This window comes from Narcine bancroftii, chromosome 1 (assembly GCF_036971445.1).
Source record: "Narcine bancroftii isolate sNarBan1 chromosome 1, sNarBan1.hap1, whole genome shotgun sequence".
NCBI classification, from domain to species: domain Eukaryota; kingdom Metazoa; phylum Chordata; class Chondrichthyes; order Torpediniformes; family Narcinidae; genus Narcine; species Narcine bancroftii.
In genome coordinates this window covers 357,013,234-357,030,363 of record NC_091469.1, presented here as the reverse complement: position 1 = coordinate 357,030,363, position 17,130 = coordinate 357,013,234, and the positions used below count along the sequence as shown (strand labels likewise).

The window sequence follows — 17,130 nt, the reverse complement described above, 5'->3', positions numbered from 1 at the left end:
GGGAACGAGATAGGTCAGGTGTCTGAGGTTAATGTTGGAGAACAAATTGGGTCTAGTGATCACAACTCTTATTAGTTTTAGGGAAGAGCAAAGAAGGGCCTAAAGTTGAGGTTCTGGATTGGAGAAAAGCAAATTTCGAAGGAATAAGAATGGATTTGGGGAGTATTGAGTGGGACATGATTTTTTCAGGAAAGGATGTAAATGAAAAATGGAGAATATTCAAAGAAGAAATTTTGAGAGTACAGAGTAGATATGTCCCAGTGAGGATCAAAGGAAAGGCTGGAAGTCATAGGGAGCCTTGGTTTTCGAGGAATATTAGAAATTTGGTTAGGAGAAAGAGGGAGGTGTACAAAAGGTATAAACAGCAGGGTGCTGAGAAATTGAAAGAGGACTATAAGGAGTGTAGAAAAAATCTTAAGAAAGTAATTAGAAAGGCCAAAAAGAGGCACGAAGAGGCTTTGGCAGGCAGAGTAAGAATAAATCCAAAGAGTTTCAATATGTACATTAAAAGTAAAAGATTAGTGAGGGATAGAATTGGACCCCTTGTAGATAGGGAGGGTAGGCTATGTGAAAAGTCAGAGGAGATGGGGGAAATTTTAAATGATTTCTTTTCCTCGGTATTCACTGGGGTAAAAAAATATTGTACCAGTTGAAGTAAAGAAAAATAGTGGGGAGGTCATGAATCATATAAGGATAACCGAGGAGGTAGTGATGGCAGTGTTAAAAAAGATAAAGGTGGACAAATCTCCGGGTCCGGACAAAGTATTCCCAAGGACACTCAGGGAGACTAATGTAGAGATAGTGGAACCATTAACAGAGATATTTAGGATGTCACTGGTCACGGGGGTAGTACCAGAGGATTGGAGGGTGGCTCATGTTGTTCCGCTGTTTAAGAAAGGGTCCAAATGTAAGCCTGGAAATTATAGACCTGCGAGTCTGACGTCTGTGGTGGGTAAGTTGATGGAAAGTGTTCTGAGGGATGGTATTTACAAATATTTGGAAGAACAGGGATTGATAGGTAATAGTCAGCATGGTTTTGTCAGGGGTAGATCATGCTTAACAAACCTTATAGAGTTTGTCAAGGGGGTTACAAAAAAGGTTGATGAAGGGAAGGCTGTGGATGTTGTCTATTTAGACTTTAGAAAAGCTTTTGACAAAGTTCCCCACAGGAGGTTAGGAAAAAAGGTGGAGGCATTAGGTATAAATAAGAAGGTAGTGAAATGGATTCAGCAATGGTTGGATGAGAGGTGTCAGAGAGTAGTGGTAGAAAATTTTTTGTCAAATTGGAGGCCGGTGACTAGTGGAGTTCCTCGGTCCTGGGTCCACTATTGTTTGTTATATATATTAACGACCTGGAAGAAGGGGTGGTGAATTGGATAAGTAAGTTTGCAGATGATACAAAGATTGGTGGTATTGTGGACAGTAAGGAAGATTACGGTAGCTTAAAAAGAGATATAGGAAAGCTAGAGGAGAGGGCTGAGAAATGGCTGATGGAATTTAATACGGATAAGTGTGAAGTGTCGCATTTTGGAAAGGCAAATCTAAATAGGTCATATACATTGAATGGTAGAGAATTGAGGAGTGCAGAGCAACAAAGGGATTTAGGAGCTATGGTAAATAGTACCCTCAAAGTTGATACTCAGGTAGATGGTGTGGTGAAGAAGGCATTTGGAATGTTGGCCTTCATAAATCGGAGTATTGAATTCAAGAGTTGGGATGTTATGATGAAATTGTACAAAGTAGTGGTGAGGCCAAATTTGGAGTACTGTGTGCAGTTTTGGTCACCAAATTATAGGAAGGATATAAACAAAATAGAGAGAGTGCAGAGAAGGTTCACGAGAATGTTGACAGGATGTCAAAGTTTGAGTTACAGAGAAAGGTTGAGCACCCTGGGGCTTTTTTCTCTGGAGCGTATTGAGGGGGGATTTGATGGAGGTGTTCAAGATTTTAAAAGGGAGAGAGAGAGTCAACATGGATAGGCTTTTTCAATTAAGAGTGGGGGATATTCAAACCAGAGGCCATGGTTTGAGATTGAAGGGGGAAAATTATAAGGGGAACATGAGGGGAAATTTCTTCACGCAAAGGGTGGTTGGGATGTGGAATAAGCTTCCAGCGGAGGTGGTTGAAGCAGGGACGTTATTTACATTTAAGGAAAGACTGGATAAATTACATGGAGGGGAGAGGATTGGAGGGGTATGGACCAGGTGCTGGTCAGTGGGACTAGGAGGATGGGGATTTGTTACGGCATGGACTAGTAGGGCCAAATTGGCCTGTTCTGTGCTGTATATGGTTATGGAAAGGGAGGATGCTGCAGAAGGAGTTGGTGTGGGTAGGAGTCAGAATAGGAAGGGAGATATCATTGTGCTGGGAGTAGTCTCAAGGCCCCCCAAATAGCGATTGGGACACCAAGGAGCAGATAAGCAGACAGATTTTGGAATGACATGGGAAATACAGGGTTGTAGTTATGGATGATTTCAAGTTCCCTAATATTGACTGATACCTACCGACTGCAAGAGGGACAGATGGGGATGAATTTGTCACATGTATAAGAAGGATTCCTGTCACAGTAAGTGGACCAGCCGACTAGAGGACAGGCCTTACTGGATCTGGTTCTGGGGAATGAACCTGGTCAGGTGTGGACCTCTTGGTGGGGGAGCATTTTGGTAAGAGTGACCACAACTCCCTTAGCTTCAACATAGTTATGGAAAAGGATATAAACAGTCAAACTGGAAAGATGTTTAACTGGGAAAGGACTAATTATGAAGGGATGAGGCAGGAACTAGCAAGAATAAAGTAGAAACAAATGTTTAAGGGTGAAAGCACAAAAGTAACGTGGAGGAAGTTTAGAGACAACTTGTGCTGGGTTCAGGATAGGTTTGTCTCACTTGGACAAGGAAAAAGATGATAGGAAACAGGTCAGGCAACAAGTCAAGAGGAAGGAGGAAGCGTACATTAGATATAGCCAGGAAGGAGCTTAAGAAAGGATTTAGGAGAGTTCAAAGAGGTCATGAGAAGCCTTGGCATGTAGAATTAAGGAGAACCTCAAGATGTTCTATGTGTATGTGAATAACAGAAGGATGATGAGAATGAAGGTGGGGCTGATGAAGGAGACAACATGTGCCTGGAGGCATAAAAGGTTGGGGAGGTCCTAAATGAATACTTTTTGCATCAGTATTCATAAAAGGACCTTGATCAGGGTGTGTTCAAAATTGAACAGGCCTGTGTTCTGGACAATGTGGAGATTAAGGAAGTGGAAGTATTGGGTCTTCTTAAAAACATCAAGATTGATAAGTCCCCAGGGCCAGACACAATATCCCCAGGCTGCTATGGGAAATGAGAGAAGATTTAGCTGGGATAGGATCTTTGAATCCTCTTTGGCTGCAGGGAAAGCTTTGGAGGATTGGAAAATGGGAAATGTAATCCCCTTGTTTAAAAAAGGTAATGGGAGAATCCTGGGAATTATAGACCAATTACGTCAGTGGTGTGCAAACTTATGGAGAGGATTCTTAAGGATAAGATCTATGAGCATTGGAGAAGTACAGTCTTCTTAAGGATAGTCAGCAAGGCTTTGTTAAAGGAAGGTCATACCTCACGAGTCTAATTGAGTTTTTATAGGAGGTAACAAAATAAATTGATGAGGGTAGAGCAGTAGATGTGGTCTACATGGATTTTAGAAAAGAATTTGACAAGGTCCCCCACGAGAGACTCATACAGAAAGTCATGTCATGGGTTTAGTTGTATGGATAAAAAATTGGCTTGTAGGAAGAAAGCAGAGAGTAGTAGTGGAAGGGAAGTATTCTGCCTGGAAGTCAGTGACTAATCGAGTGCCTCAGGGATCTGTTCTGGGACCTCTGATCTTTGTCATTTTTATAAATGACCTGGATGAAGAGGCAGAAGGATGGGTCAGAAAGTTTGTGGATGATACAAACCTTAGAGGAGTTGTGGATGGAACTGAAGGTTGTTGAAGGTTGCAAAAGGATATCGACAGGATGCAGAGTTGGGCAGAAAAGTGGCAGATGGATTTCAATCTGGATAAGTGTGAGGTGATGCATTTTGGAAGGACTAACCAGAAGGCTGAGTACAGGGTTAATGATCAGTTACTTAAGAGTGTGGATGAACAGAAGGACCTTGGGGTTCAAATCCATACATTCCTCAAGGTCGCCACACAGGAGCCATCACAGGTTGATAGAATAGTTAAGAAGGTCTATGGGATGCTGGGATTCATTAATAGGGTGACTGAATTCAGGAATAGAGAGGTCCTGTTTCAACTCAACAAATCTTTGGTAAAGCCACACTTAGAGAATTATATTCAGTTCTGGTCACCTCATTATAGGAAGGATGTGGAAGCTCTGGAGAAGGTGCAGAGGAAATTTACCAGGATGTTGCCTGGAATGGAAAACAAGTCTTATGAGGCAAAGTTAGCGGAGTTGGGGCTTATCATTTTGGAGCTTAGAAGGATGAGGAGACTTGATAAAGATCTACAAGATTATGAGAGGCATAGATAGGGTGGACAGCCAGCACCTGTTTCCTAGGCCAGGATCAGCAAACACCAGAGGACACATGTACAAAGTTAAGGGAGGGAAGTTTAGGGGAGACATCAGGGGTATGTTTTTTTTAAATTTTTTTACACAGGGAGTTGTGGGTGCCTGGAATACCTTGCCAGTGATGGTGGTGGAGGCTGAAATATTGGGATATTTAAGAGACTCTTAGACACATGGATGAAAGAAAAATAGAGGGTTGTAGGGTAGGGAGGGTTTAGTATTTTTTAAAGAAGGGATATATGGGTTTGCACAACATCGAGGGTCGAAAGGTCTATAATGTGCAGCATTGAACTATGTTCTATGATAAAAGATGTTTTAAAAAAAAACCAGAAGTGAACAGGGAACATCACATAAAATTGCTGTGGACTTAGTAGAAGCAAAGCTATTTAGATGCCAGATGTATCGAACCACCACAAAAATCACTAATAGTCACAAAACATTTTGAAATGTTTCCATTTTATCTTTACATTATTTACTCTAAAGTAAAATACTTAGAATTATTGCATAATATTCATGATATGCACGTTTTTCCATTTTCTCTTTACTAACCTTCCCTGACATAACTACATGTCACTTGCATATATGCGATTACTGAGGACAACAGTGCTGGGAAAAGAGTGACAAAGTATTAAACCCACATTACTGAAAATTAAAAGTGCCAAATTGTAATGCTTGAAATATATGAGTCACTTTTTATTGCTCGAATTTTGTACAAACAATGTAACTAATTAAATATAAGTACGGTATACAATACAGTATATACAAAAACAGAATTATTTCAGTCTCATTTCATATTCAATGTAACAAACTTTTTTAATGATACAATCTCTTGACTAAGTTTCTTGACAGCCATTCTTGATACAGGTTGCCTGATGGCTGACTCTCCACGTGCCATCTTCATAGGAACAGTGGCAGGTTGTGCATTCATCTATCTTCACCTCTCGTCCAGCTGGGATAACGGAAACTCCAGCAAAGCAATTTGGTCCTGAAACAAAACATCACCGTCATCGTAACAAACTGCAAGCTCATGACAGAATGATCAATTTATGGCTCATTTCAAAATACATGCTTTTAAAATGTTGACTAATTTCCAAATTGTAATCAAGCAATCAGAAAAGCAAAAGCTTAATTAGTTATTTTGAATTCCAAAAGTTGAAATAAATAGCATATTTCAATGACTTACTGAATTAAAATCGAGAAAATGTATAGATGTAAGCATCCATTTATTTAATTAATTACTTTCTTAATGTGGAAGTTATTTTCATTTGTGGATTACTCTATTTTAAATTATAAGTTAAAATAGCTGAGAAAGATCTTCGACATGCATATATGGGAATTTATACAAACATAGAGATGATGGAAATAGGATTGTTATGAGCAATGAAAATGCAAACATTTAAAATTTAGTCTTAATGAAGCTAAAATAGAAAATTAAAGCAGCATAAAGCTGCATTCTGCTTCAGCATATGAAAACTCTAAATCTTACTGTCTCAAAACTCCTTGATTGATATTCTGGGAATTAAGAATGAACAAGTGCCCTCACATTTTTTTGATGAAATAAATGAAACAAAACAAATCTTAGCAGCACTGGTAAAAAGGATATGCTGTTCTACAGAAGGCATATAGATGAAATATTTAGTTTTTACAGCCATGACAACATATTTTGGATCCCCCAGTGGCCATCGATTTCAAATCCCCATCCCATTCCCTTTCTGAAATGTTTGTCCCGAGACCACCTGCAAATTGGAGGAACAACACCTCATCTTCCAACTGGGCACCCTCCAACTGGATGGCATTAATATTGACTTCTCTGGCTTTTGTTAACCCTTCCCTCTTCTTTCCCCATCGCTTTCCATCAGCTGTCTCTCTCCCTTTTCCCTTGTCTCCTTTCGCACAGATCTTATCATATTCAGTTAACATCCTTGTTGGTCTGGATTCCTCTCCCAGCCAGCATTGTCTGGATTCTGATATTTCCTGTTTTTTGTTCATTCTATTTATTCCTTGAAGAAGGACTCAGGCCTGAAATGTCAGCAATATATCTTTGTTCCCTATGGACTCTGAAAGACAGGCTGAAATCCTCCAGCATTTCAGTGTATTTTTACAATATATTTGTAGTTCTCCTATATAAGTCTTTATCAGTACTGTGTTCAAAATATGCTGCGGCGGGATAGAAGCGAAAAAAATGCTTAGTTCCTAGCTGATTAATACAGAGGAATTGCAATTCTTATTTTCCTTAACCTCTCCTCAATGTATATTCAAGAGCACAAATAGTCTCTTCCCTATCATGGATCGATTAACAAGGCTGGTGGTCTCAAAACAGGTCACTATAATTTATTAATGTGATCCAGAATCAGTATTTCCCTTGCTGAACTACAAAGCTGCAGTAAGAATGTTGTAGAATCTTAATGCAGCAAAAAAATAGAATGGTATGAATTATAACATTTAAAAAAATCAAAGAATCCTTTCAAAATCTTTAGAGGGTGCAAAAGAAATATAAAATAAATGGAAAAATATTATGTGGCAAATTCAGAAATAATGTGCCAAATTCAGAAATAATAATTCCAAGGGAAACAACAGATATCCATGTCTTTGAGCTGAAGAAGGATTAACAGAGAAAGGTTTGTGAATCCAGGATTACCAACAGATTCAGGGCCTCACGTCTCACCATGTTCTGTCACTGGAGTCCTAGCATGGGCCTGACCTTGTTGGCACTCCCTGGTATTACTGAAGGGAATTGCCTATTAGACTTTTTTGCAAATCTGGTACTTTTGCAAGAAACTCAATGGGAATTCTAGACTTGTAAATAAGTAGCAAAGTGGTAGTTAAAATAATATATTTTGCTTTTGTTTAATGTTTTAATTGTTTAAGCTTTTTTAATGTGCTTTAAGACGGTGTGTCTTTGGAATTCTCTCTCCAGGAAGGTTGTGGTTGCCAAAGACATTTAATGAGAAGGAAAATCAATTTTTGAAAGATCAAGGAATTCAGGGCATTATGAGCTGGTACAGAAGAGGGAATTACAGCTTGGGGCAGATCAGCCAAGTTAACTGGGCGCTAGGCATTGTAAACTTTCTCCAATTTACTTGTGATTTTGTATTCCTAGTCAATTTTATTTTTATGAAAATTTCAGTCTTTTTAAATTGTTCATTACAATTGTGATAGTTTTTAAATATATCTGTCTGCCTGACTAACATCTGCCCTCAGCTTTGCTTTTGACCTAGACCTAGCATTGATGTTCTGGGGGCAGGGACTCTATTTTATGTACCTGCTGCTCAGTTATTCGTCAGACAATGTTCATCTGGCAATGTTCCTTATGCTGCATTTGAGTTGTTGAGGGTCTATTGGGCAGCAGTTAGCTTAGTGGTTAACGCAACGCTGTTACAGTGCCAGCGACCCAGGTTCAGATCCGTGTTGTCTGTAATGAGTTTGTACATTCTTCCTGAGCCTTCCCCAAGGGGCTCTGGTTTTGTCTCACCATTCAAAATGTACTGCAGGTTATAAGCTCCATTGGGTGCAATTGGGTGGCACTGCCTCGTGGGCCAAAAGGGCCTATTACCTTGCTGTATGTCTAAATTTAAATTGTCATATACAAGTACAACATACAGATGTGCCAAAATTCCTATTTGGTGCAGCCAAATTGACTAATTGACTAACTACTATAAAATAGACTAACTACTATAAAATAGATTTAATTATCATACTATGCCAAAACAGAGAAAAGGGATACTAAATATTAAAGGATAGATAAATAAATATTTATAGTTGCATTTAGTGCATTTGACAAGGTTTCTTATGGTAGGCTGATGCAAAAGAATAAATCACATGGGATCCATGGTGAGTCTGTAAGTTTGACACACAATACCTTTGGACATCACCTACGGCTCCTAGAACGCTTCCACCAGCGTTGTCTCCGCTCCATCCTCAACGTTCATTGGAACGACTTCATCCCTAACATTGAAGTACTCGAGATGGCAGAGGCTGACAGCATCGAATCCATGCTGCTGAAGATGCAACTGCGCTGGGTTGGTCACGTCTCCAGAATGGAGGACCATCGCCTTCCCAAGATCGTGTTATATGGTGAGCTCTCCACTGGCCACCGTGACAGAGGTGCACCAAAGAAGAGGTACAAGGACTGCCTAAAGAAATCTCTTGGTGCCTGCCACATTGACCACCGCCAGTGGGCTGATCTCGCCTCAAACCGTGCATCTTGGCGCCTCACAGTTCGGCGGGCAGCAACCTGCTTTGAAGAAGACTGCAGAGCCCACCTCACTGACAAAAGACAAAGGAGGAAAAACCCAACACCTAACCCCAACCAACCAATTTTCCCCTGCAACCGCGGCAACCGTGTCTGCCTGTCCCGCATCGGACTTGTCAGCCACAAACGAGCCTGCAGCTGACATGGACATTTACCCCCTCCATAAATCTTCGTCCGCGAAGCCAAGCCAAAGAGACCTTTAGACATGCAGCAATGTAACAGGACTTCCTGTCTCTTGAGCCTGTGCCGCCCAAATATACAAATTGATCTGCCAACTCTATTCATTTTTGGTGAGTGGGAGGAAACCCATGCAGTCACTGGAAGAACATAACAATTCTTTACAAACAGCCTAGAATTTGAATCCGAGTCATTGGCATTGAAATAGTGTTGAACTAACCGCTATACCAACCGTATTGCTAAGCTTGGTTGTAGAGGATAGAGGGTGAAAGGGTGTTTCTCTAATTGGAGGTGTATGACCAGTGTTGTTCTGCAAAGATCAGTGCTGGATCCTCTGTAATCTCTAATATGTATGATTTGCATGAAAATATTGGTGATCTGTGATATGACTGGCAAGTTTACAGATGATGCAAAATTTGAGCAAGATGTGGATAGCGTGTAAGGTTGTCAAATGATTCAGCGAAATAAAGTCAAGTTGAAAATATGCACAAAAATATGGCACATGCATTTAGTCCATACAATTCTAAGATTTTGCACTTTGGGAGGTCAAATGTAAGAGTGTATAAAGTAAATGGCAGGCCCTCTTGAATCATTGATATACAAAGACATCTTAGGGCAGAAATCCACTGCTCCTTGAAAGTGGCAATGTAGGTGGGTAGGGAGGTAAAGAAGGATGTATTAGGCATGCTTTCATCATGGGGCATTTTTGAGCATTAATATTAGGAAGTCACATTGCAAATATACAAAACTTTCATAGGGCCATATTTTGATTATTCAGTGCATTTCTGGAAACCACCCCATAGGAAGGAAATGGAGGCTTTGGACACAGTGCAGAAGAGGTCACAAGGATGTTGCTTTGATTCGTGTATTTTGGTGAGAATGAGAGGAATAATGAACTTGGATTGTTTTTTTTTGGAAATATCAGAGGGTGAGAGGTGACTTGACAGAAGGTCATAAAATTATGAGAGATATTCCTAGGGTAGAAGATAGTCAGAGTCTTAATCTCAGGATGGGGATGTCAACTACCAGAGGGAACGCAAAAATGCTGGAAAACTCAGAAGGTCATGCAGGATTCATAGAAAGCAAATGGTAATCAACGTTTCGGCCTGGGGCTTTCGTCATGACCGACTGAGTTTCTCCAGCACTTATGTATTGCACCTGACACCAGGATCTGCAGATTTTATTGTTTAACTCAAATACTGCAAGGGCATAGATTTAAGGTGAGGAGGGAGTGAAAAGTGGGGCAGAGGTAGGTGTCTAGAATGTGGTGCCAGAGAAGATGGTGAAGCAGATATAATAGCAATGCTTTACAGACATTTAGACAGGCATGTGAACAGGCAGGAATTAAAAACGTACAGACCATGAGCAAGCACATGGGTGAGTTGGATTAGAATCATGGTCAATGCAGACATAGCGAGCCAAAGAGCCTGTTCCTGTGCTCTTTGTTTTTTGTTAGGACATTGATGCTTGACCATGGCTTTGAAATACAAGAGACAGGCTTTCCACTGCTGGTTCAAGCAAGCAAGTATGCATATACTGTAGTGATTCTGAACCTTCAAAGTGTCCTGCACAATTCTGCCAAATCGGCTTTTGTATTTGTATCAAAAGTTCACTGGAAATGAGGGGGCATTGTGTCTCTTCAGTACATTATAAAAGAAGACAATTCCATCTTCAAATTAGATTACAATTTTTGACAGCTATAAAAATCTGAAATAGCTGGGCTCATTTTAATCCAATTCCCAAGGTGAAACTCCCCAGAATTGCCTGTAATTTGGTACCAATTGTAAGTAATTGAAGCCTTGGATGAATAGTCTGATAAATGGAATTGTCACACTACGAGAATGGAGGAAAGTTGTCTCCAGAGGTTGATTGTAAAGCACGAGTTCACGGGAAAGAAATGAAATTGCTTGGCTCAGGACCATCTGAGATTTACTTGCATCACTAAACATTGAAAGGACATCATGTGCAACTTAAAAATTGTTATGTAAGTGATGTAATGGAAGACCATTGGAAAGAAATATTGCCAAAAATTGCTAATTTTGATCCAACTCTTCCCATTTTAATTTGCTCATACTTTCAAAAGTGAAACCTACTCTCCTTTAGAACTTACACAAAATAAATTGTAATTGCCCAAAGCATATTAACTTGCAATGTCTTTATTGGTTCCTGAGAGATATCCTAATGTGTTACCATATCAGAGGTGCATATATTGAAACTCATAAAAAATAGTGCAGGTTATTATTTTTGATTAAGTCTGATGTTGTGCTGCAGTGGAGCTGGAAACCTGACTGGACTGAATAGTGGATCTAACTATGAGGGGAGAACCAGTTGAAAAGAGTTCCAAAGAAAAAAATGAGGCAGGTTGGATTGGGGATAGTAGAGTCCAGGAAGAATTTGGAGGTAGTTTTGAAAGCAAAAAAAAACTGAGAAAAGAAGATGCTGTGATTACTTAGCAGTTCATGCAATAGTGTTTGTGGAAAGAGAAAGAGAGAGTTGATGTTTCAGTTGAATAGCCTTCCATCAGAAATAATAACATGGTGTTACACTTTCTCTCTCTCTCTCTCTCCCCTCCCATAGATGCTGCCCGACCAGCTGAGTATTTCCAGCATTTTCAGTTTTTATTTCAGATTTACAGCATCTGCAGTTTTTTTTTGCATTTCAATTGCATGAAGAAAAGCAACTATTTACAATATTAGCAGCAGAGACTAGAGTGGCTGAAAGGAGGTTAGTTTGATGATATGAGATGCAGAGAGCAGAGCCCATGAAGAGGACAAACATACAGCTGAACCACTAGAGGGAAGCTCAACAGTGAAGGATGAGATTCAGCTTGGCAGGATGGACTGGATAATAAGCTCTTTGCACTCATCAAGAAGGTGAGAGTAAAGCAAGATGGTAATTATCTTTGCACCTGCAATAATCAGGTAAATGAAGGTGGTTTTAGCTGAAGGAATTAAGGTTAAATAGCATGTCAAATTACATAACCAGATCTGTAGATAACCTAGTGAAATACTAAGAAACTACTGGACGAACTCAGCAGGTCAGGCAGTAGATATGGAAGAACACAGATAGTCAATTTAGAGTCAGGACTATGTTTCAGGAGTCCTGACTGCAGTGTATACAGACTCTTGTGTCTTCGCCTGAAACACTCAATGTTGCTACTCTTCAGATCTGGGATGCTATATCAGTGAACAACCAGAATGGAGCTCAATCAGGGTTTAACCAGACAAGGTCATTTAAAGTAGAAAGACTGTGAAGGTAAGAGAATGGTTTGTAAAAGGGTAAATAACCCCCTGACCTAAATTACCAAACATATGCTGGAATTTATTTTATTGTCTGAAGGAAGATGTGCATGTGTAATACTAATTCATCTTTGGAATAGGTAACTGTTGGTGTGTTGAGTCAGCCTATGGAGTTATAAGTTGGCATTACTTCTATTGTCAAAATATTTTTGTTGATGCAATTAAGTATATTACTTTGCTATAACCTGTTAATATATTTTTAAAAAGTCATAAAATGAAATTGAAATATCTAAATAATGATCATCACTTTTGGAGTGCACTGAATTATATACAGCAACATTAATAGAACCATTTAATTACTGTATCTCAAACTGATAGGAATATCTCAGACTATGTTCTCAAAGCAGCTTCAAATATGACTGTAAAATCAGAAATGGTATTAGTTATAAATGTTTATGTCTTTAGTTATGAATAAAAATGCTTCAATTTGCTTCACAAGATGGAACAAATGAGACTGAGGTTACTGACAATCTTATTCTCTCGATATATTCACTGCTGTACAATATGTGACTATATAGAAATAAGTTACCACTCAACAGCCAACTTATTCAACATGTTCTAAAATGATTGAAGTATCAGCAATACAATTTAATTACCATGAATAAACAACAGGGTTGTTGTCATGAGAGACTTCAACTTCCCTAACATTGACTGACCCTTACTTTCATGTGAAAGGTTCAGATGGACAGAATTTGTCAGATGTGTCCAAGAAGGATTCCTGACCTAGAATGTGGACAAGCTAACTAGCGGAGAGGCCTTTCTGGATTTAATTCTGGATCAGGTGACTTACCTCTCAATGGGTGAGCATTTTGGAAGCAATGACTTTCAGTAAAGCTCTGGACAAAGATAGGAGTAGACAAAATAGGAAAGCGTTTAATTGGCAAAATGCTAATTATGTTGGTATTAGGCAGGAAGTTGGTTGAGTAAATTGTGAACAGATGTTCTCAGGGAAATGCATAGTAGAAATTTGGAGGATGCTTAGGGATCACTGGCATGGGGTTCTAGACAGGTTTGTCTCATCACACAGGGAAAGGATGGTCGGGTAAGGGAACCATGGTTGACAAGACAGTTGGGGCAGTTAGTCAAGAAGAAGGGAGCATACATAAGGGTACTACACAAATGCGCTGGAGACACTCAGCAGGTCATGCAGCATTGATGGGAAAGTAAAGAGTAACCAAGTTTTCAGCCTGGGTCCTTCATCAGATAAAAGCAAAAACAGACAGGTACCTTAATAAAAGGTGAGGGAAAGGGGGGATGAGGAGACAAGAAGAGGGAAGAAAGGGCAGGGGAAGCCTGTTTTTGCTTTGGATCCAGGCTTGAAATATTGGATGCCCTTTACTTGGGGTAACTAACTTGGGGTTCAAGTCCATAGATCTCTCAAGGTTGCAGCACATTGATTGGGTTAAGAAGGTGAATGCCTTCATTAGTCAGGGGACTGAGTTCAAGAGACATGAGGTAATGCTGCAGGTCTTTCAAACTCTAGTTAGATACACTTGGAATATTTGTGTGCAGCATGGTTGCCTCATTACAGGAAGAATGTAGAATCTTTAGAGAGGGTAAAAAGGAGATTTACCAGGATGTTGCTTGGAATGGAGAACATGTCTTATGAAGCAAGGTTGACAGAGCTGGGTTTTGCTCTTGCATTGACAAAGGATTAAGGTGACTTAATAGAGGAATAGAGGGTGACAATAGCAAGTACCAGAGGACATATGTTTCATGTGAGTGGGAAAAAAGTTTAGGGAAAATGTCAGTTTGAAGGATTTTTACTCAGTGTGGTAAGTGACTGGATTGCATTGCCAGAGGTGAGTGTAGAGGCTGGTATGATAGGGGCTTTTAAAAGGCTATTAGATAGAGAGTTATACATATAAGTGGTGTAGGTTTATATACTGTGGTTCAGCACAACATCGTAGGCCGAAGGGTTTATTCTGTGCAGTAATGTTCCATTCCAAAGAACCAATAGGACATTCCACAGGATATTACAGCACCAGTTATATACATAAGCAAGAGATTCTAGCAGAACTAAATGCCTTTGAAGTACCACACAATGACAAAAAAGCATTTGAAAAGGTATTCCTCAAGGATCAGTGAGGATCATCTATGTCTGGAGCCATAGGAGATCATAAATTGATTTTTTTTTCATCTGTATTTACTCAGGAGATAGATAAAACATCCATAGAAAAGAGGCAAAAGAGTACTGAGGTCATGGACCCTATACAGATTACAGAGGAGGATCTCCATCACCCTGGTCATGCTCTCTTCCTGCTATTCTCACTGCTACCTTCAGTCTGACGTCTGGCACTTCTAAGTTCAAGAACAATTTTATTCCATCAGCTATCAGTTTGTTAACCTCCCCCTACAGCCCTAACCAGCACGCTACTACAGCACCAATAATCTGTCTGTACTTTTGTAATATCACATTTTTTGCATAAATGCCACAGTGAAGAATTATGTGTCCTTAGATATTTATTACCATTTTTATCTCTCGTGGTAATTTAATTTATTTGTTGTTAGTGTATGTTACGAACCTGTATAGTAGCAGTAAATAAGAATTTCACTGTTATCTGTCCATTATCTTTACCTGCAAAACAATTAGACTCTCACTATTTAATTCATTCTTTAAGGATAAAGTTAAATTGCTTTTTGTTTTATTCTGCCAACACTAAAATAGCTTGGGTTTATATTGGGTTATGGTGTAGCAATACTGGAGTTGCAGAGCCACTTCCGCCAGAAATGGACCTGGGATTTCGATACCAATGTGCATGTGCTTTAGCAGATGAGGAAATTGCACAAATTGGATAGTTCATTTTGTACACTACAAAATGGCCACTGAGATGGACAAGGTCTTGTCTTGTATTAAATCAGATGTGTAGAAGTCCAGAGATACTGGAGAAGTTATCCAAGACGTCAGACAGAACCACAGGATGCCCCAAAATTCAAGTCATTTAAGGCATATTTACTGTTTTAATCTCGCAAATACAGCTTTTGATATGCTCTCCAACATTGAGAGGAAATTAATCAGCGCAGTCTTTAAAAGCTGTACCCAGGTTAAGGATGATCTTACTTTGTGAATACACCACAGAGGTACTGGCTCTCAAATATCAGGTTTGGGAAAGCAAGATTGATTGATTACAGAAGTCCAGAAAAGAATGCTGTAGAACAGTTGGTAGTAGAGACCAGGGTATTAATTTACTAGGCAAATGGTCTGCCCATTAATATTTGACTTTGATTGAATAATGAGTAAATGTCGGAGCAACATAAAACTAGCCTTCACATCAATTCCACAGCTGCTCGGTTGCCAGTTCAAAATAAGAACAATATACTGTGTGTATTCAGCATTAAATGCATTTTTATTAAAAGATTGAAAAGGTTAATGATATCTATTTTGCTTATTGATATCTTTTCTTTGGCTTGGCTTCGCGGACGAAGATTTATGGAGGGGGTAAAAGTCCACGTCAGCTGCAGGCTCGTTTGTGGCTGACAAGTCCGATGTGGGACAGGCAGACACGGTAGCAGCGGCTGCAGGGGAAAAATGGTTGGTTGGGGTTGGGTGTTGGGTTTTTCCTCCTTTGCCTTTTGTCAGTGAGGTGGGCTCTGCGGTCTTCTTCAAAGGAGGTTGCTGCCTGCCAAACTGTGAGGCGCCAAGATGCACGGTTTGAGGCGATATCAGCCCACTGGCGGTGGTCAATGTGGCAGGCACCAAGAGATTTCTTTAGGCAGTCCTTGTACCTTTCCTTTGGTGCACCTCTGTCACGGTGGCCAGTGGAGAGCTCGCCATATAACACGATCTTGGGAAGGCGATGGTCCTCCATTCTGGAGACGTGAACCACCCAGCGCAGCTGGATCTTCAGCAGCGTGGACTCGATGCTGTCGACCTCTGCCATCTCGAGTACTTCGACGTTAGGGATGAAAGCGCTCCAATGGATGTTGAGGATGGAGCGGAGACAACGCTGGTGGAAGCGTTCTAGGAGCCGTAGGTGATGCCGGTAGAGGACCCATGATTCGGAGCCGAACAGGAGTGTGGGTATGACAACGGCTCTGTATACGCTTATCTTTGTGAGGTTTTTCAGTTGGTTGTTTTTCCAGACATACCCATCTAAATAATGTCCATTTCATATTAGTTATCGGTAAATTCATTCAAAGATTATAAATAAACAAGTGAGCTAATACGCTGTAGTTTTCTTCTCAGCTTCCTTCCCCAGCCTGTCAAAATTCAAGCTTTATCTTGGCCATTTTTACTGAAATATTTTGACTTACTGTCTCACATCACTATTTTTTTGCCTCATATGTGATTCAACTTCCAACCTGCTTCAAACCAACCCTTCTAATGAGAATGAACGTTTAATGTATCAAAAGATATGCAGATTGAGAGATTATCCTGCTCATTTCAACTTCTCTCTATTCATCACAAGGTCCAGCCTTTCAGTAAACTTGGGCTTCTGGGATTTAACAGCATTAGACAATAACCATAAGATATAGGAGCAGAAATAGACCATGTGGCCTACTGACTCTGTTCTGCCATTCCATCAGGAACTATTCCATTCTCCCACTCAACCCCACTCCCCTACCTTCTCCTCATAACCTTTGATATCCTGACTATTCAGATACATATCATCTCTGCCTTAAATCATCCTTCACAGGTACCCATGTTAGCAAATTCCAGAGGTTCACCACTCTCTTGCTAAATAAATTCCTCTGCATTGGTTTTAAACAGGCACCCTTCAATCCTGAAGTTGTGCCCTCTCATCCTAGACTCCCCTATCATGGGAAATAACGTTGCCATGTCTACTTTGTCCAGGCCTTTCAACATTCAAAATGCTTCTATGAAGTTCTCTCTCTTTCTTCTGAACTCCAAGGGGTACAG

At 40.0% G+C, this 17,130-nt stretch overlaps 1 protein-coding gene across 2 annotated transcripts in view; it reads right to left on the bottom strand.

Moving 5' to 3' along the window:
* Window positions 1-5,287: 5,287 nt before the first annotated feature.
* vwc2 (von Willebrand factor C domain containing 2) overlaps window positions 5,288-17,130 on the bottom strand; it is a 162,867-nt gene continuing 151,024 nt past the window's right edge. For both annotated transcript variants that reach the window (XM_069911981.1, XM_069911986.1), the window contains exon 4: window positions 5,288-5,526. In XM_069911981.1, coding sequence (XP_069768082.1) covers window positions 5,375-5,526 — 152 coding nt within the window. In that variant the 3' untranslated portion in view covers window positions 5,288-5,374. The remainder of the gene's footprint in view (window positions 5,527-17,130) is intronic.